Raw genomic sequence first — 22079 nt, forward strand, 5'->3', positions numbered from 1 at the left:
CCCTCAGAGAAGGAGGGATGGAGAGGACCACTGAACTTCCCACTGAAGCTGCTTTGGGGTCACCTGTAAGCAGCTCTTCATCTGTACACTATAAGGAAACCAATAAACTCGTTGGTTCTCAAGGAGAAACTTTGGTGAAATCAAACTTTTCACTTGTCGATTGGACCTTGAAGGGAGTGAGTAGACACTGGTCTATTTCCTCAGGAGAGGGATTTTAGCAACAACTCCTCAGAAATCCACTGCAGGCACGATTGCATGCATAACCAGTGAACTACACATCTTTTTTTTTTTTTTTTTTTGATTTTTTTCGAGACAGGGTTTCTCTGTGTAGCTTTGCGCCTTTCCTGGAGCTACCTTGGTAGCCCAGGCTGGCCTCGAACTCACAGAGATCCGCCTGGCTCTGCCTCCCGAGTGCTGGGATTAAAGGCGTGCGCCACCAATGCCCGGCTAACATCTTTGACTCTAGTTAAGACCAGGTCTCTCCTGGGTGACAGCTGGAGAGGTGAATGGACTACAAAATCCCAGAAGCATGGGTGACTGGAAGACTTCCCTAAGGGCCACCTGTCCCTAACACACAACACCCTCCCTCTTCCTCTCTAGTGCCTATCCACAGTCCTTCCCTTCCCTCTGACCTCAGCCCAAGTCACACTCCCTGTACTGCCTTGCCTATAAGCTCTATCATTTCTCTGTGGATTCTTACTGACCACCCCCTCCAGGAAGCCTTCCCAGACCACCCTGGCACCTCTGTGTTCTCCTCCCAAGCTGTCCTCTAGAGTCTACTGGTTTGTAGCCCTCCTGAGCCTGGGAAATGCTTTATATCCTGTCTCCCTTCTTTCTGGCAGGACCATCAAGACCAAACCTTAGACTTGGCCCAGGCTAGTGTTCGGTTACACTGAGCTCCTACCCACAAACAGGCCCTGTAGGTGACTGAAATAGATACCAGGGCTCAGTAGACTGGGGTCTAACTTGCACCATTCAAAAGTGAAGACTGGGTGTAGCCTGTACCATTGGAAAGTAATATAAAACAGAAACTCCGTGGGTCTAGCATGATCTCCGTCCTCCCTCCTGCACTCCCCAGCATCCCACTCACTCACTCACTCACTCACTCACTCACTCACTCACTCACTTACACACTCACTCACTCACTCACTCACTCACTCACTCACTCACTCATTCTCTCACTTACACACTCACTCACCAGTCAGTGCCCTCAGCCAGATACCGGGGCTGAGGTGTCTGCAGTTGGTGGCCAAAGTCAAAGCTGGGGTGGAGGCGGTGGGGGTGAACAGACACTCGATCCTGACTCCGCCTGCACAGAAAGAAAGAAACCTTTGTGTTAGAGGCTGCCTGGGCCTCCTAAAGCTCGAGTGATGCTCCCTCCACCTACTGAGGATGCCCCACTCTGCCATCCCCCACAGAAACTAAAGTTCCCAAACAACAAGGAATTTCCCAGGTGAGCAGAGACTGTTCCCCTGAATCCTCTCATCTGCCCCCACCATTCTCTTCTCTCTGCCACACTCTCCCTAGCTTCCAAGGCCCAGGTCAGAGTTCTCCTTCTCCAGGAAGACTTACTTCCCTGAACACCAAATCATGGCAGCCTTTCTCCTTGACTTTCCACAACACTGTCTGGCTGTCCCAGCAATCCCAGGCATCTAGTCACCAATGTTTGAGGACCTATCTGTCACCAAGCCTGAGTTTTCCCAAGCACCCTTAGGAATCAGTGAAGCCCTTTAGGTAGCTTGAGACGAAAAAAACCAAAAACCAACTATTTTCCTTTTCACTCTCTTGAAAGCAAACAGTGGAACTTTCCAGAAACTTTGTGACATAGGACTCTTCAAGATCTAGTACAGAAGCAGACATGAGGGCGCAGATAAGTTCTGTCAAGCTGTGTGTCACAGAGACTTACAAATACATTTTGAGTGGTTCTTCTCACTAAATTGATACATGGACATTTTTCATAAGAATTATTTTATAGCCCTGGGAATGCACAGGTCAGAGAAGCATGTAGGCCAACTGCAGATCTTCACCTCTCCCTCCTCTCTCCAGATCCAATCCCCGGGTCTCATCCCCAGCTCTATAGCACACCACCTGTTGTGGCTTCCCCTCACCTCTGTCCCATTCCAAGGGGACTAGCAGATCCTGGTGGGACACCCTGCTGTCCTCCCTCCTGTGGACCCCCTTAGCATCTCTCTCTAGCCCATCCCCATTTCTAAGGGTCAGCTCCCAACACCTAGAAACACATTTGACCTGGAACCCCCAGTGGCCACAGCTATCAGGATCCCAGAAGAATTTCCTACCAGGCCACACACAGCCACCACACTCTCCTAAGAACCAGAGAGGAAAAAGAAGCCAAGGAACAAAACACTCAACATAGACAAGACCAGATATCAGCACCTAGAATTACAATCTTCGCAAACCCAGATGCCTAGATACTAGTGTAAAAACAATCAGTAACAGGATGATATGTCTCCACTAGAGTCCAGCAACCCTGCCACAGCAGGTCCTGAGAACTCCAAAACAGCTGACACACAAGACAAAGACCATAAAACAGCCTTTATGGTTATGATAGAGGTCTTTAAAGAGGAAATTAATAAATTCCTTAAAGAATTCTATGAAAACACAAACAATGGAAAGAAAGGAAATAAAACCATTCAAGATCTGAAAGCGGAAACAGATTCAATGAAGAAAACCCAAACTGAGGGAATTCTAGAAATGAAAAATTTAGGAACTCAAACAGGAGACTCAGAGGCAAGCATCATGAATAGAATACAAGATATGGAAGGAAAAAATCTCAGACACTGAAGACACAATAGAAGAGATGAATACCTCACTCAAAGAAAATGTTAAATATAAAAAATCCTGTCACAAAACAACCAGGAAATCTGGGACATCCTGAAAGAATGAAATCTATGAATAATAGGAATAGAGGAAGAAGAAGAAATCCAGGTTAAAAGGTTCAGAAAATATTTTCAACAAAATCACAGAAGAAAATTCCCCTAACCTAAAGAAAGAGATGCCTATACAGGTACAAAAAGCATAGAGAACACCAAATAGACTGGACCAGAAAAAAAGTTGCCTTGGCACATAATAACCAAAACACTAAACATAGAGAAAAAAAGAAATAAAATTAAAAGCTACAAGGGGAAAAAGACCAAGTAACATATAAAGGTAGACCTATTAAAATTACATCTGACTTATTGATGGAGACTTTAAAAGTTCTATAAACACTAAGAGACTGCACATGCCAGCTCAGACTACTATACCCAGCAAAACTTTCAGTCATCATAGATGGAAAAAATAAGACATTCCATGATAAAACCAAATTTAAGCAATGTCTATCTACAAATCCAGCCTACAGAAAATGCTAAAAACAAAATGCCAACCTAAAGAGGTTAACCACATCCAAGAAATAAATAACCCCAGACTAGCAAATCAAACACACACACACACACACACATGCACGCACGCATGCACGCACGCACGCACGCACGCACACATGCACACCAGGACAGTCAGAAACACATGGTGAAACCATGTCTTAAAAAAAGAAGAAATAAATTTATAGAATTGAATGAAAATGAATACTCAACATAACCAAACTTAGGGGACACAACGTAGAAGGTTCTAAGAGGCAAGTAAGTTCAGAGAACTAAAATGTCTACATTAAAAAAAAATTGGAGAGATCCCACTAGTAACTTAACAGCACACCAGAAAGCTCTAGAACAAAAAGAAATCACACTCAAAAGTAGTGGATGACAAGATAAAATCAAACTCAGGGTTGGAGTCAATAAAATAGACATAAACAACAAATAAATAAAAAACACAATACAAAGAATTAATGAAACAAAGAGTTGGTTCTTTAAAAAAAATCATTATGACCGGCAAACCCTTATCCAAATTAAGGTAGAAAGAATATCCAAATTCATAAACTGAGAAATGAAGGGGGGAAAGGAGAACATTACAACAGACACTGAGGGAATCCAGATAATCATAAGGACACACTTTTAAAAATGTACTCCACTAAATTGGAAAATCTAAAAGAAATGGATCATTTTCTCAACAAATAACACTTACCAAAGTTAAATCAAGATCAGATAAGCAATTTAAACAGACTTATAACCCCTAGTGAAATAGAAGCAGTTATTAAAACTTTCCCAACCAAAAAAATCTCAGGGCCAAATGGTTTTGGCACAGAATTCTATTAGACTTTCAAAGAAAAGCTAATGACAATACTTCTCAAATTATTTCACAAAATAGAAACAGAAGGAACATTGCCTAATTTATTTTATGAGGTCAGGGTTACCCTGACACCCAAATCACATAAAGACCTAACAGAGAAAAGGAATTGCAGACCAGTTTCTCTTATGAACATTGATGCAAATTTTTATAATAAAATACTTGCAAACTGAATCCAAGAACATGCCATGATCATCCACTATGATCAAGTAGGCTTCATCCCAGAGATGCAGGGATGGTTCAACGTACATTTTTAAAAAATGTAATCCACAATATAAACAAACTGAAAGAAAAAAAATTACATAATCATCTCATTAGATGTAGAAAAAGCCTTTGACAAAATCCAACATCCTTCATGATAAAAGTCCTGGAGAGATTAGAGATACAATGGACATACTTAAATGTAATAAAGGCAGTTTACAGCAATCCCCTAGCCAACATCAACTTAAATGGAAAGAAACTCAAAGCAATTTCATTAAAATCAGGAACAAGACAAGGTTGTCCACTTTCTTCATACATATTCAATATAGTATTTGAAGTCTTAGAATATAAGACAACTGAAGGAGATCAAGAGGATACAAATTGGAAAGTAAGAAATCCAAGTATCTTTATTTGCAGATGATACAATAGGCTGAAATAATGACCCTAAAATTCCACCAGGAAACTCCTACAGCTGATAAACACTTTTAGCAAAGTAGCTGGGTACAAAATTATTTGACAAAAATCAATAGCCCTCCTATATACAAATAGCAAATAGACTGAGAAAGAAATTAAGGAGAACAATACCTTTCACAACAGTCTCAAAAATGTAAAATATCTTGATGTAACTCTAACTAAGCTTATGTGATAAAAACCTTAAGACATTGAAAAAAGAAATTGAAGAAGATATCAGAAGATGGAAAGATGCTCATGGATCAGTAGGATTAATATGGTAAAAATGGTCATGCTACCAAAAGCAATCTACAAATTCAAAATTCCACAAAATTCTTCACAGATCTTGAAAGGATAATTTTCAGCTTCATATGGAAACACACACACACACACACACACACACACACACACACACACCAGAAAATACAAAAAATCCCTGATTTCAAATGGTACTACAGAGCTATAATAATAAAAACAGGAGAATACTATCACAAAAACAGACATATTGATCAATGGAATTGAATGAAGACCCCAGACATAAGTGCACACACCTATGGACACCTGACTTTTTATAAAGAAGCCAGAAATACACACTGGAAAAAAGACATCATCTTCAACAAATGGTGTTGATAACTGGGGATGTCTGCATGTAGATGAATGTAGATAGATTCATATTTATCATCCTGCACAAAACTCAGTTCCAAGAGAATCAAGAACTGCAACATAAGGGTTGGAGAGATGGCTCAGCTGTTAAAGGCTAGGCTCACAACCAAAAATATAAGAACTGCAACATAAAACCAGATACACTGAACCTGACAGAAGAGAAAATGGGGAACGGCCTTGAACCCATTGGCACAGGAGATAACTTCCTGAACAGAACACCAACAGCACAGACACTAAGATCAATAATTAATAAATGAGACCTCGTGAAACTGAAAAGCTACTGTAAAGCAAAGGACACTATTTATTGGACAAAGCAGTAGCCTATAGAATGGAAAAAGACTTTTTTTCAATTATACATTAGAAAGAGAGCTAATATCCAAAATATATAAAGAACTCACAAAAAAAAAAAACCCACAACTAGTTATCAAGAAAAAAATCCAATTAAAAATGGGTACAGATCTAAGCAGAATTCTCAGTAAAGGAAACTCGAAGACTGAGAAACACTTAAATGTTCAACATCCATAAGTCATCAAGGAAATGCAAATCAAAACTACTTTGAGATTCCATCTCATACCAGTCAGAGTGGCTAAGATCAACAAAACAAGTGACAGCGTATGCTGGTGAGGATGTGGAGTAAGGGGAACACTCCTCCATTGCTGGTGGGAGTGCAAACTTGTACAGTCACTATGGAAATCAGTGTGGTGGTTCGTCAGGAAGCTGGGAATCAATCTACATCAAGATCCTGGTATACCACTCTTGGGCATATACCCAAAGGATGCTGCATCATACCACAGAGACATTTGCTCAGCCATGTTCATAGCAGCTTTGTTCATAATAGCCAGAAACTGGAAACAAACTAGATGTCTCTCAACAGAAGAATGGATAAAGAAAAGGTGGTACATTTACACAATGAATTATTACTCAGTAGTTTAAAAAAAATCAGATCATTAGATACTCAGGTAAATGGATGGAAGTAGAAAAATCATCCTGGGTGAGTATCTCAGACCCAAAAAGACAAATACAGTATGTATTCACTTATATATGGATATTAGCTCTTAAGTCAATGATAACCAAGCCAAAATCCACAGAACCACAAGAGGTTAGGTATAGAGTAAGGGACTAGAGGAGACAGACAGATCTCACTAGGAAAGAGAAATAGGTATGGATGGTGGGGTGGGGGCCTGGAACAGGAAAATCAAGTGGAAGTGGGAAGAAGGTAATGAGGGAGAGACAGCTAAAATGAAGGGTCATTGAAGAGTCGTATGGAATCTTAATACAGTAAAAGCATCCTAAAATATACATACATATATGAGGGCAACCTAAATGAAAGTGGGGGAGACAGAGCCCCAGCTGGATATCTCTTCATTGTCACCAAATGAAGCTTCCAGTACCAGGACTGGGTTACATATAATTGAGCTGTTGGTCAAAGGGGTCCCATGGGAATCCCCAAACAACCCAGGCTGTTGCTAAGACTATAGTTTGCTCTCCGCAAACTGAAAGCAAGGCCCCATTGCAGAAGACACCTACACAACTCACTGAACACGGAGAAGCTGAGCTGGTGCCTACATGGAGCCTTCACCCCTATATTCTACTGTTTCTGGCACAGGAAGGTACTCTGCAGGCTACCCGAAGTGGAACATAAACACCAACCCAGCCACAAACGCTTTATCTACAGTGCTGTCCTGCCTGCAAGATATGCTAGTGCAGTGGCGGCACAAAGCTGGTGGGAGTCACCAACAAACACCTAATTCAACTTAAGGCCACTCTGTGAGATGGAACCCATCCCGGACACTGCTTGGGTGACCAAGATTCTGAGACTAGACAACCCTGGGACCTAAGGTAAACTCAAATACCACTGTTCTTTAAAAAAATAATAATAAATTAAAAGGCAATAAAATGACTCTTAATAACATTCTGCTATACATATAGATCTGTGCCTTGTTCAGCCATCATCAGAGAAGTTTCCTTCTGCAACAAATGGGAACAAATACAGAGACCCACAGCCAGACACTACATACACACACACACACACACACACAGAGAGAGAGAGAGAGAGAGAGACAGAGAGACAGAGAGAGACAGAGAGAGAGACAGAGAGACAGAGATACAGAGACAGAGAGATACAGACACACAAACACACAAACACACACACACACACACACACACACACACACACACACGACTTTGGAACACACAGCTCTAAAGGGACCCTGAGGAAGAGTAGGGGGAAAGGGTTGAGGAGCTGGAGGGGATGGAAGACACCAGGAGAACAAGGCCCTCAAATCAACATGATCAAAGCTTGTATGAACTCACAAACTGAGGCAGCATGCACAGGGCCTGACCGGGTCTGCACCAGGTCCTCCGCATATATATTATGGCTTCCAGGTTAGTATTCTTATGGGATTCTTGAGTGGGTCTCTGATCCTTTGTCTTTTCTTAGGCTCTTTTGTTCCTGCTGTTGTTCCAATTCTGACTTATTTTTTTGTTTTATCTTATTACATTTTATTATATTATATTATTATCCCTTAGAAGCCTGTTTGTTTTCTAATGAGAGACAGAAAGGGAATGGATCCCAATAGGAAGGGAGGTGGGGAGGAACTGGGAGGAGTAGAGGGAAGGGAAACCATAATTGGGATATATGATGTGAGAAAAAAAATCTATTTTCAATAAAAGGAAAATAATTAAAAATTAAAAAGAGAACGTTTTACAAATTTAGCACGAGGAGTCTATTGTTATTTTTAATGAATTAATAGATACTTTAAAATTTCTAACTTGGTAAACCCATATAAGCAGAGGTTCTTCGCAGTCATTAACTTTTGCGTGTGAAAAGGGCCCTGAAACCCAGAAGACTGAGAGGCACCCAGCTGTGCTCATCCATTTCTTCTTCGTCTTTACAGCTGAGGCTCAGAGAAGGGTACTGACTTGCCACATCAGGACACTTGATCACTGTTAATTTAATTCGGTTTCATGGTGTACAGCCAGTCTCCAACTCTAGCCTCCAACTAGACGTTGGCCCTTTGGAGGCTAGAGCTAGAACCAGTCATATACCTTTGGTATTCTGGTATGGTCTGGGGAAAATCAGAATCAGGCCACCATGAGAGCTGGAAGGGACTTGAGAAACCTTTAGTCAAACCTCTTATGCTGCAAACATTCACTGCTTGGTAAGCGTCACTGCTTACCAAGCCGCTGACCCTGAACCTGGGTGATGTGAGGAGTCATAGTAGACTCTGACCTGAATGAATGCCACTAACTGAGGCAAAAGCCACCCCCTGAAGAACCACTTGCGACACCATCCAAGCTTGAAGTAAGCCCTGTCCCAGCCCTTGCCCCCTCCGCGGCCCCGCCCTCTCTCCTCGGCCCCGCCCCTGCCGACCTGGGATGCGAAACGAGCCTGCGGTGCTGAGCTTCCAGGAGCTGCTGCTGCAGCAGGTATTGCTGGTGCAGGGCCTGAGGTAGGAAGGAGGGACCTGTGACGTCCTGGAACTGCAGGGTGGGCAGCGGGGTCAGCGACTGGTGCAGCGCGCCGCTGTGCTGGTGGGCCGGGGCCATGTGGGCGCTGAGGCCCGGCTGCGACTGCACGGGGTGGGCCAGCGGGAAGTCCGGGGCTAGCTGCTGCGGCTGCGGGGGACCCAGGTGGAAGTGGCGGCAGGAGGTAGCGTGAGGATGCTGAGACCTTTGAAAGGGGGCACCTGTAGAGGCAAAAGACAAAGAGGTCTCGGTGAGGACCTGCAAAGGGCTCTCTCACCTGAGCAGGGGGTCCCCGCCCCTGGGCAACCTGGAGCTGGTGAAAGGCCAGACCTTCCCAACACCCAAAGATGGTGTGCCACCATCTTTAACGCTCCCATGTAAAGGTTCTGGGTGCGTTAGCAGGGGAAGAGTGTTTGTTTTCATGAACAGAGAAGCAGCCTTTTTATAAATAGCACACGTGTTAAAGGGGTTTAACGGCCCCTAAAGCCGGCTTGGCTTTCTTGAATTAGACTCTTTCCATGCAATTTTTTATGTGCACGTAGAGAAAATTCAGGGCGACTTAGCCAAGTCCTGGTTTTACGGAACAAGTTCTAGTCCATCATAAGCAGCTGAAATTTTGTGTTGCAGTTTTAAGCCAGGAGGGATCACAGAAAATGACCTTTTAAAATACCGATCAAGCCTGGCGTTGTTGGCTCAGGCCTTTAATCCCAGAACTCGGGAGGCAGACACCAGCCTGGGCTACATAGTGAGTTCTAGGACAATCAAGGCTATGTAGAAATGACCTTGTCTCAAAAAAGAGGGTAGGGGGACAAAATAAAAAAGTTTAGTCAAAAAATAAAATATCAGTCTGTTTACTATAAAATTAGACTTTACTTAGAAGCAAACAAATCCAGGTATAAACTAGACTCCAGTTATATCTAACTGAGGCTCCAGTATTTTGTGAATAGAATTGAGCATCAGCACTAGAGAAGTCCTTCCACAAGGCAGCCAGCAGAGTTGACGCTACAGAAAGATCCTCAGGGGAATTCCTGTTAAAACTGATAGATTCAGCCAAGTGGTGGTGGTGCACACCTTTAATCCAAGCACTTGGAAGGCAGAGGCAGGCAGATCTCTGTGAGTTCAAGGCCAGCCTGGTCTACAAAGTGAGTTCCAGGACAGCCAAGACTGTTAAACAGAGAAAACTTCTCTCAAACACACACACACACACACACACACACACACACACACACACACACAAACACCTAATAGATTCAACACACATCTGCCTCTTCCCCAGACTCACTGACTTAAGAGCAGAAGGGTAAGAAAAAGGTAGAGAAAGAGGCAACAGGAGAGGTGACATGAGCAGACAACAGACGTCAGCAGAATTTGGAAAGCAGATGGAGGAATTAGCAAAACTGAGAAATCGGAAACCCAGCACCTACCAAAGGGTCAAGGTCAGTCAACCAGCGGTAGGCAGATGCCCTGTGAGGCTGAAGGGTCAGGAATGGAGGCAGCAGCTGCTTTGGAAGGCGGAGACAGCATGGGACTAAGAGAAGGAAGCTAGGCCTGCTCCCTGGGCAGCTACAGGCACAGCTCCTCCCCTTCCCTAGTCTCCCCGAAAGGTCCCAGTGCATGGGGGAGGGACACTGGGCACAGAGGCAGGACCAGGTGAAGATCTACCCAAGTGGATGGGACTTTGGAACCCCACTTTCTTCTGTCCCCAGATATGAGAGCTCTGCCCTCAACACAGGTACGCCGGGCTGGAAGCTGGGGCCACTTCTCTCAAAGGAAGTCGTTGGCCCCGGAAGTGTCCTACAGGTGCTTGTGGTCCAGAACACCCCAATAAAATGCCTAGCTGCCCATCAGCCTCTGTATCCTGAAGCCCACTCGCTGGAAAGTTATTTCTCCTGTGTGCACAGAGCTTCTAAACAACGTTTAGTGACCTACTCTGATGTAATCAGGCTACCCAGGGGTGACCAGTCTTTGGAAGAAGGCAAAAAGTGAAGGGAGAGAACATACCGACTTTGATATGAGAAAGAAAAAGAAAATCCAAGAGAAGAGAGATAATACAAGGACCAGAAAAAATTTTTTTCAATGTCTTTTGTGAAATACGATATAGGATCTGTAACAACAGGAAGTGCTCTCACAAGGATCAGTGGCAAAGATGGGAAGAGCTTGGAAATTAAAATCACACAGGGTAAAATCTGGAGCTGAACAGCCCTCCGGAGGGCAAGCCGAGAACACTTTCCAGGATGCAGATGAGACAGAACTCTGAACTTCACTTGTAAGGGAGAGGACAGCGGAGATACTGAGGAGAGGATTATGGGGGAAACCTTTTAAGCAATACTTCCCAGACGGAAGGTCTGCTTTTCCAGATAGGAAAGGTGGTCTCAGTGGCCAACAGTGGTGACAAGAACCGCACACTAGGACATACGATGAAATGTGCAATCAATAAAGACAGAGGCAGTTCTAGAACCTTCCGGAGGGAGAGTACACAGATCTGCAAACAGTCACAAGTTGAATATTAGATCATTAGGTATTAGAAGATTAAAAATTGTAGAGGCCCCAAGTGCCTTCCAGGTATTTGGGGCAGGGGTTAGACACAAGGGCTGGGATTCTGTCTGAACAAACCATTACCAACTGGGAGGGCCTGACAGGGTCTCGTGTAGCCCAGGCTAGCCTCTGTTGGAAAGAACAAAAATGGAGTTGCTTTTTAAACAAATATTGGTGAGACTAAAGCCAGCTCTGCCACAGAACTGTGTGAGACATGCGCAGGTAATTTCAAACTTTCATATCAAAACAGGTAAAATTAATTTTAACTCTCATAAATTAAAGAGTCAATAGAAATGAACTGATGTGGAATTGCCCTTCAGGTGAGCTTTATTGGGAGAGAGAGCCTTGCAACCATGAGGGCCATGACTGGGCTTGAAATGGGAGCACACAGGAAGAGATACAGCACCACTGCATAGGCAGCATTGTGGGACTTTCCAATCCCGAGAACTAAGAGCGCTTCTGACTCTTACAGGTATTCAAAAGGTGCACGGACTCCATATCGCATGGTCTAGCCTGGCCTACTTGCCAGGAATTAGAAGGCAAGGAGGCACTGTGGCTATGGTTTAAATTTGCCTTGGACCTGGACAGCTGAGAGGGGAAGGCTAGGCTTGCCCCACAGACAGCCACCGCCCCGACACCCTCTGTGGAGGGCTGTGTGCTCTCAAGGCGCCTGCCAGCCCTTTGTCCTGAGGGGCAGACTGATGGGCAGAGAGAGGCAGCTGAAGGGTCTGTGAGCTCATTGTCCAGAACAGTAGTTCTAAACCTATGGGTCAGGACTCCTTTGATGGTCGCCTAGGACCATCTGCATCTCAGATATTTGCATCACCATTCACCACAGTAGCGAAACTACAGCTGTGAAGCAACAACAAAAACAATTTCATGGTTGGGGGTCACCACAACATGGGGTACTGTATTAAAGGGTCACAGCGTTAGGAAGGCTGAGAATTGCTGATCTAGAACTTACTGTGTTCAAGGATGACCTTGAACTCTTGATCCTCCTGCCTCTGTCTCCAGAGTGCTAGGACTATAGGTATGTGTGGTGGTATTGTGTTCCCCACAATATTGTGCACTCTAATAAACTTATCTGGGGTCAGAGACAGAACGGCCACTAGATACAGAGGCCAGAAAATGGTGGCACACACGCCTTTAATCCTAGCATTCCAGAGGCAGAGATCCACCGGGATCTCTGTGAGTTCAAGGCCACATTGGAAATAGCCAGACATGGTGACACACACCTTTAATCCCAGAAAGCCAGCCTTTATCCCAGGGAGTGGTGGCAGAAAGCAGAAAGGTATATAAGGCGTGAGGACCAGAAACTAGAAGCATTTGGCTGGTTAAGCATTTGGCTGGTTAAGCATTTGGCTGGTTAAGCTTTTAGGCTTTGAGCAGCACAGTTCAGCTGAGATCCATTTTGGATGAGGACTCAGAAGCTTCCAGTCTGAGGAAACAGGATCAGCTGAGGAATTGGCAAGGTGAGGTAGCTGTGGCTTGTTCTGCTTCTCTGATCTTCCAGCATTCACCCCAATACCTGGCTCCAGGTTTGTTTTTATTAATAAGAACTTTTAAGATTCATGCTACATCTGGCACCCAATGTTCGTGGTATGAATTCATGAAAAAGCTGCTTGCCTGTGGCCTTGTGGGCCCCGGCTCAGGCCCAAGCTACACTAGGCCAGTTGTGGTGGCACACACCGGTAGGATTTGCTGAAGAAGGCAGAGGCAGGAGGATCCCGACTGAGGCCAGCCTAGGAGGCTTGCTAAGGAGAAGCTAAGGCCGGAGCCTAACTACAAACAGTGGCAGCTGTGGGACTATGGAGGCATTGGCTGCTGCTCCGAGTTGCTGGCTCCTTCTCATCCTGTTGGTGACTGCGGTGATGCTGCTACCTAGGACGAAGAGTTTACTACTGCTTGTTCAGAGAAGAATTGCCTGGACCATCGTGTTACAAGAAAGCATTGACAAAGGTCATTTTGGAAAAGTTTGGCAAGACAAATGGTAGGGAGAAATTGCTGTGAAGATTTTCTCTTCTAGGGAAAAACATTCATGGTTCCTAGAGACAGACATTTATCAGACTGTGATTGCTCCAAATCACAGAGGAGGCAATAAATAAATAAATAAATAAATAAATAAATTCTGCAGGGAACCAAGACCACATGTAACAGCAACTTTGAAATCTTCAGAAAGATGACAGGATCCCACAACAATGATTCCACCTGGACTATGATAAAGCCATTAAGCTGATTAACACCACCAAAATATCGACTTTGCACTACAAACTGCCCAGGACAATTTTGAGATGACTAGCTGAGATGATCCAGGACTTGAAACAAGCCCTGCACTTTCTCATTATGCAGCAACTGGACAAATGATACAGGACTTGGCAATTAACCCAAAAATTTTCTTTTCAGGATTCCCTGAAGATGTCTTCACCCCCAGAAAGCAGGAAGTAATTTTAAGAAAATGATGCCCATATTCCCAAGAGGTGGGATGGGAGATTTTTGGTCATTTAATGAGTTTTGGATATTGTCATTGTTTATGATGGTTGGTTACAAGTTGTTAATTGTTAATGGTCAGAAAAAAAGCTGAACAAGGAGATTAGATTCAGAGTTTGTTTAAAAAAAAACAAAGAAATAATAGGATAAATGGGTAGGTCACTGAATCCACACTAAAAAGAAAAAGGGGAAGATATAAAAATAACAAAAGGTAGATTACTGGATTTATTATGAAAAGAAAAAATACTTTTAAAAAAGAACTACTTGTTTTAAATAAGATAAGTAATGAAAATTTTTTGTCTGAGTTTATCAGATGTTACTGGACTGGACATTGTTAATATATATAATAGAGTTTTTTGTCTGAATTTGTCAAATACAAATGGACTAGAGAATTGTTTAGGTATTTATTACTTGTATATACGGTATATAGTTATTGTACTTTAGTATATAGTTTTTCTTATATTAGTTATAACTTTTTTCTTTTTATTAAAATAGAAAAGGGGAAATATGGTGATATTTTATTTGTACTGAAATGTGATTTTATTTGTATGTTAATAAATAAAGTTGCCTGGGGGTCAGAGCTAATAGCAAGCCATAGGAGAAGTCTGGCAGTGGTAGCACACGCCCTTAATCCCGATCACATGACAGACAGATTTCTATGTGTTCAAGGATACAGCCAGCATGGAGACACACGCCTTTAATCTCAATACCAACCATAGAAGACCTGGAGATCTGTATAGATGGGCAGTGACGAGGATGTCATGTGGTTGGGTTTACAACCAATGAGAAGGCAGAACAGAAAGTCTATAAAAAGACAGAGACACAGGAAGTAGGTCTCTTGCTGAGGAGGACAGCAGCGGCAGTGAAGGGTAAGGTTTTTAGCTCTTAGCTATTACTCTGACCTCTTGGGCTTTCATCTCTGCATTGGTTCTGTGTTTCTTATTTAACAAGATGGTTACATCTACAGGTATGCACCACCATGCCTGGTCCAAACATGAACCTTCTTTCCTCCTCCTGTAAGAGGTACTGACACATACTTAGAAAAAAAAAGCAACGAATAGGAGGCCATACTCTGAAGAGGTGGGATATTCCCAAGCATACAGCTGGTCAGGACTCTGAACAGGCTGGGGAATCTGAAAGGTTGTCTGGGAAGAGGAAGATGGAAATAGTATTTGAAGGAATTGAATGAGACTTCTGTAAGAATTTGCATAAATACTGTAAGAAGCTAGGCAGCCATGAAAGGTGGGGGGTGGTGATAATCTCCAGGGAAATAAAAAGTTATGCAAGCAAGTGTAATTATTACACACTACTTGGCTCAACAATGAACAATATATACTAGCCATAAAACAAATAATAAGCTGTATTAGAACAAAAAATAGTGTGATGAACATAAGCAATGGTCAGGAATGTTAAACAAATAGCAATCTAATGGTTTAGTTCGAAATTTACATAATAATGTACATAATTTGGGAAGTAAATGCCCAGCTCAAAAGAGTTGGAAGTATAGGGCCCTGGGGAATTTGACTCTAGAGGAGAAAGTAGAGGCAGACGCTAGTTGTTTGGCTAAAGTTATCTCAGATTGCAGTTTGTAAACGATGCACATCTCGTACATTTTTGCAACCTACATATTTGAAAAGTAATATGAAAATTTAAAAACAATTCCTGCCTGACTCCAAGTCTGTCAGAGAAGATTTGCCTAAAACATCAAATCCCATGAGCATCTGGATAAGTCAGGTCCCTCGGCCGTATGAATACTGGCTTCAGGGTATCCAGAGACTGGAGCCTGGGAGGGCAGACACTAGCTCCCCCTTCTCCAGCCTCCATCCACCATCACACACAATAAGAGGAGGAGCGAGGCAGCAAGACCGAGGGAAAGAGGGCCCAGAAGAAGGAAGAAAAGGTGCCCTGAGAAGACTCAAGAGCAGAAGACAGGTGGGACTACCCAGGGAAGAAAGAAATGGTTGTTTTTAAAGGATATTGGTGAGACTAAAATCAGCTCTGCCATAGAATTATGTGAGACACACACAGGTAATTTTAAATTTTCACATCAAAAGAGACAGGTAACATTAAGTAGCATGTAAAAACATACCTAATGTGGTCTTTTAACATGCATTCAGTATAAGAGTGTTTTGACCTGTTTTCTGTCCTGTTTTCACACAAGTCTCCACAGCTGGCTGTGTGTTTGCCCTTCCAATACCTCCCATCCAGTGTAGTCTGAGGTGTGTGGCTTCCCTGTGGACAGTGCAGCTATCAGGGAGAAGTCAACACCACAGAGCTCAGCCCTCCAGCCTTTCCCAGATGGTCTTCCCTCAGATGGGTTGGGGAGCCCTCTCCCTCCTACCTGTGAAACCCACACATCATAGCCTGGTGTTAAAGCTTCATCCTTCTAGTCCTCCTAAGTCCTGGATGGTGTGGATGGACGCTCAGTGGATGCCTGGAGGTCTGCCAGGTTACAGGAGGAAGTGAGAGGGAAAACAGAGGAGCTAAGGGGCTGGGGCCCACTGAACTCAAACCTGCTTGACCTGGACCGAGACAGAGAGGAGTAAGGCGGCCCCGGATGAACCATGGGTTTAACAAGGGTTGGACGTGGATAGTTCAGGCCAGCTGGCCAGTGTCTTCTACCCCTGCCCTGTTGGAGCCTGTCTTGCTGTCAGGAGCAGCCGCTGCCTCTCCCAATCCCACAGCCCCCGCTCCCCCCCCCCCACCCCCCCGCTCCTTGAGGGGGGTTCACACTTCGGCAGCCTCTAGCGGGGCACACGTGAAAGGGAAGACAGATGCTCATCTCCAGAACGCGCAGTGGACTAGAGCGCCTGTCCAATAACACTAAATGCAAGCTTGACCTGCAGAGGACTCTTCTGGGACCAGGCATTCCCAGTTCACCTCTATCCCCAGGGAGCTCCTGGACCTCATCACCTGCACAGAAGTGCATAGAAGCTGGGAACACCCCAGCTAAGCCCCACGTCATGTAGTCTTCATGGCAGTACTGTGTAACAGCTGCTCGCTTTGGTCTCCAAAACCAACAGCAAAACTCAGGGGAATGTGGAGTCTTTGACAAGCCAAAAGCCAGAGATATCGGAACAACCCTGACATCTCCAAGTCCCTCGCCCTTTAGTAGACAACCCACATTTTTTCCCATTAGAGTCATTCCATCCCATTAAAAAATAATTTCCAGATGTCCCTGATTATCCTATGCATTTATCATATTTCCCCAGGGTTAAAATGCCACCAACTGAAAGATTCATCATGAACTAAATAACATTTCCAGTGAGTGAGGACATAAACAAAATAAACCCCACCATATTAAATAAACATCAATTATAAGACACAAATTACTATCAGAAGGGGAAGAAATGTATGTCTTAGGATTGTGGAAATTGATGTTGACAATTACCACCTCTTGAGACTTGCCCAGGAGCAGTGCGACAGCCGGGGGCTGGGCCCCAGTGATGCAGGTGCAGGGCTGGGGGTAGGAAGCTCAGGTCAGGCCTGAACAACTGGGACCAGGGGAGCCCACAGGTGTGTGGCTCACCTGCTGCTCGCCTGGTACACATGGGACACGAGACAGGTGTTCCAGAAGTGCCTAGGAACTGATTACTTCATGCCTCCCAGGCAAGGAGCCCAAAGAAGGCAGCAGCTGGAGAGTGGGTGGATCTGAGGGCTGGAGAATCCACACAGCCCCGGTGGGGGGGGGGAGAGAAAGAGGAGGGAGATGTGGAAAACACAGGGCCAAAGGCTTGTGGGAAGATAGACAACGGTGGCAAGCTCTCAAGTCTAAAAGGTCTGCTGATTTGCATAGGACACACCCCTCAGAGTGAGTAACAGATGGAGATTTAGGTCCAGATGTCTCCTAAAAGCCAAGGCGAGAAGACAGGGTGGAGCCAAAGGAGCTAGGACCCATGACTAGCAATCAAAGAGGCTGTGGTCTGAATGTCTATATGTTCAAATCCCAACTCCCAGTGTGGTTGTATTAGGGGGTAGGGCCTTTGGGGGGTGATTAACTCTCATAAAGGGGTTAATATCTTTTGAAAAGAGACCCCAGAGAGAGCTCGCTGGCCCTCCACAGTGTAAGGACACAGCTAGAAGGCACCATCCATGAAAAAGAGAGCCTTCCCCAGACACTGTCTGCCAGCGTCTTGACCTTGGACTGCCAGACTCCAGAACTGTGAGCAATAGATGTCTGTTCTTTACAGGTTACCCAGTTTATGGTATTTTGTTATAGTAGTCCAAGGGGTTCAGGATGGGCCTCCAATAGGGGAGAGTTGTGACAGTTCATCTTTATTGTCAACTGATGCACTGAGAATCACCATGTACATAACCCTCTAGATTGGCTTAATCGAGGTGAAAAGCCCCACCCTAAAAGTGGGTGTCAGATGCTCGTCTCTGACACTGAGAGGCGGGGAAAAGCCTGTATTCCAGGGGCCACTACCTCATCTTCCTAAAACCCACGTTCTGAGCATTCTATTGCCACCAAGCTCTCTCCTTGCTCCTCTCTCTGCCTGTGCCATCTTCTCTCTCATCTTTCAGGTTCCCTCCCAACCCCCCCCCCCCCACCCCCACACTACCCACCCCCAGGGGCCTTGCTTGCCTCTGGGCTCTCTATGACTGCTCTGTATCCCAGACAGTGGCACCTTCCCTCCTAAGCTGTCATATCCTGTCCACCCTTGACTACCAGGGCAGACAGACGACAAGTGTCCTTGGAGCCCTCCAAGCTCTTCGCTAATCTTGAAATCAGCCTTGGGCTTGACTTGTGGGGTTTGCCTGCTGTACTTGGCATTTGTTTGAACAAGAACTTCACCTCCAGTGAAAGCTGTTAAATGACTGTTTTCAGGGCAAATGGCATTTGGCAATTGTACTTTCTCTTTAGAGGCTTAGACACATTTGATGAGGGAACAGGGAATAAGAGAAGGGAGGAGAGGGAAAAGCAAGGGGGTAGGAAAAGGGAAGGAAGGAGAAAAACCTCCATTATCTTAGAGAAGGTGAGGTTTAGGTGGCCAGCTGGTAAGGAAATCAATTCTTCATGATACTGTCAACTATTCCAACTAAATGAGGCCAAGATGGTGAGGCCTTCACTCCAAAGATGAGGAAGGGCCTTGAGTCCACAAAAGCTGGCATGGTATGTCTTAGGGCTCTCTGACACTTGGAACTAGACTTTAGACACACTGAGTCCTGGTGTGCTGTGCCCTGCCTGTCCCAGAAGCCCTCCTCCCTCTACACAATCCTCATACACTCACCCATGTCCACACATGATCGTCCCAGAGATGAGTCCTCCTGCAGACCTGGCTGCTGAACAGGAATGGCCTGCCTGGGCCCTGGGGGCCCCACCTCCCCTTCCCTTTCCCATGCATTTCCCAAGCTCTCCTAGGAATACGTCTATTCCGGCCTAAGGAAGTAACTGTGAGTTGGCCACGCATCTGCCTCTCGACGTCATGTGGAAAGATGTGGAGGTGCCACGGGATGGCACACAGTGTGATGGCGTAGACTATGCTGGTCAACAGCTCCAGGCCCTTTCTCTGGCCTGAGATCAGGGACATGTTCAAGAGCATGACAAAATGAGAGCCTCTCTAGCATGACAAATTGTACTGGATCTCCAGAAATCCCCACAGAAAAGGCTTCAAGGCCTTGCCTTTAACAGAGTTTAACTGATAGAAAGGCAGAAGCGTCTTGAGTTCTGGGCACCATTCAGAAACCTTATATTAAGAAGGACGTTCATGAACCGGCCCCTGATAGTGGGGAGTGGGGTTGTGAGGCTACTCAAATGATGTGGCAGGAGAAATGGATGAAAATCTAGTTGTAAGCCGGGAACCTGTCAGAGCCATCATCAAAGGGACAAAGCCCTTCTGACAGGGAAATCGGGGTCCACATCAGGAGGGGCTTTGTCCCCCAAAGTTCCTGACCACTGAAGATGCCACAGAGAAGGGGGTGAGTGCCAGCTGGGGGAATGCTTTCTGGGCTTTCCTGCATTATTCTATCCCCTCCTCCAATTTTTGTGTGTAGGTTGCTCATAGGTGAAGTTGCCAACTGGTCAACCCCAAGTACAATGGCCTTGGTGCTGGGGGAGGATGCAAGGAGCTGAGCAGTAGGGAGAGGAGACCGAGGTCCTCAGGGGCTGAAGGCCTGGCACATGAGCCACAGTACAAGGAGATGCAAGGCCCTCTTCAGAGCTCCTCAATACCGATTCCAGGAGCCTCCTATTCCTGGGACAATACAGTCTGCAATCCTGTTTCCTATATTCTGACAGCATCCTGGGAGACGTTCAGATTGGACTCCTTAGGACAAGGGAATGTATCCCTTGTGATTCATTCAGAAGCAGATGCTTGGGGAAGTGCCACAGGAGAGAGGAGGAAGGGTACCTAGTGGAGAGTTGTGAATGACAGCCTGGGAGTCTGGGGTACATTTGTAAGTAACTACTTGACTACAGCCAGGCAAATTGGAGATGAAGGAAATGGAAGTGGGTCATCTGCCCAGAACCCAGCTGTCTAGGCCTCTCTTCCAGGCTCCCTCACCTCCAGGTAACTTTCTTCAGCTATTCCGCTCTGATCAGCCCTAAGAGACCTATTTCCAGGCTGAGCCTCTTGGGCGGCCAGATGTCTGCTCTCCTCCTTTTCAATATTTCGGTTGCCTGTCCAATGGAGGCTTAGACAGGAAGTGATATGCCCAAAGGGGTCCTTTGCAGCCTGGAGCAGCTTTGTGATGCTTCCCCTGGGCCAGTCTTTGATCTCTGATGAAAAGCTCAGCTTCTCCCAGGGAGCTGGATTCCTTCTCTCAGAATGTTGCAGGGAGGGGACTGTGCAGTCTGAGGGAACCGATTTGTCCATGGTTTTGAGGCAATTAAGCAGCAGGCTTCCAGCTAGCAGCAAGGACCAATGTCGTGACTCCATTTGCCCCATGGGCCAGGAGAGAGGGAGTATAGAGAGGTGGGTGGTCAGAGACAGGATGTAAACACAGAAAAGAAAACATCCTTTCCCCATTTAAAGCCATTAAGATGTCTGCAAGCACTCGTTCCCACTACAGACACAGCAGAACACTTTCTGGAAAGCATCTGGAGTCCAAAGACCATGCTTCATGAGGATAGAACGAGGTCTGCCTCATTCACCTGGCAACAGATACCAACACACACAAAAGCCCCACTCAATGAAGAGATGAGTGAGAACATACGGACGAATGTGTGTAGGAAGCAGCATTGGGCTACAAATTTCAGGAGAGTTCAAGTCAATGCCTCCCTACATTTGAGCCCTGTGTGGATTTGTAGATGTCCCGGGGGAATGACAATCATTCAAATAGATACAGGCAGGGAGACTAGCCTTGAAGAAATGCAGAAAGAAAGACCATTCTTTGCAGTGAGCATAGAGTCATGTGACCAGTCCACGAAGCATCGGTCAGTGTGAGTCACCATCAACTAGCCCAGAAAAAGAAGTGCTTTCAGAGCCAGAGAGGAAGCTCCCTGCTGCCACCATGGCACAGGTAGAAGGCCTGTTCCACAAAGGCATTAGTTGGTGTTGTGGTTTAGAGGTGATGTCACCCCAAAGCCTCATGTTCCCAAGGCGACGTTCAGAAACAGGACTCTAAGGAAGAGCTTGGGTCACGAGTGTCTAAACTCATCAGTGGATTTTTCCACTGCTGGATTCATAATTGGAGAGATGACTGGGAGGTGTGGAAACTGTGGGAGGTGGGGCCTGAATGGAGGAAGCGAATTGCTGGAAGGGGGTTTGTCTTTGAGGGCTCTATCTTGTGCCCAGCCTCTGGCTGCTTCCTGGCTGACATGAGATGAGTGGCCTCTGTCGTGTGCTCGTGTGTCTCTGGTGTTCTGTCTCCCTTCAAGCCCAAAGCAATGGAGCAAAGCAACTGTGAATGGAAACCTCTGAAACCATGTGCCAATAAATAAGCTTTTCCCGCCTTAAGGTATTTTTCTCAGACATTTGTCACAACAATGGAGTGCCAGCACAGTCAACTTACATCAATCAGAAAGTCTTCTCAGGTCATGAGCTCAGAGAATTTCCTAACTTATATCCTTTAATAAAGACTCAAGCTAAGGCTGCATG

At 45.2% G+C, this 22079-nt stretch overlaps 1 protein-coding gene across 1 annotated transcript in view; it reads right to left on the reverse strand.

Annotated features, from left to right (window-relative positions):
- Rnf165 (ring finger protein 165) overlaps window positions 1–22079 on the reverse strand; it is a 107568-nt gene that overhangs the window by 13608 nt on the left and 71881 nt on the right. The window contains exons 2-3 of the mRNA XM_028871975.2: window positions 8924–9239; window positions 1199–1309 (exon numbers count right to left, since the gene is read on the reverse strand). Of these exons, the coding sequence (XP_028727808.1) occupies window positions 1199–1309; window positions 8924–9239 (427 nt within the window). The remainder of the gene's footprint in view (window positions 1–1198; window positions 1310–8923; window positions 9240–22079) is intronic.

Source organism: Peromyscus leucopus, chromosome 19 (genome assembly GCF_004664715.2).
Source record: "Peromyscus leucopus breed LL Stock chromosome 19, UCI_PerLeu_2.1, whole genome shotgun sequence".
Taxonomy (NCBI): Eukaryota; Metazoa; Chordata; class Mammalia; order Rodentia; family Cricetidae; genus Peromyscus; species Peromyscus leucopus.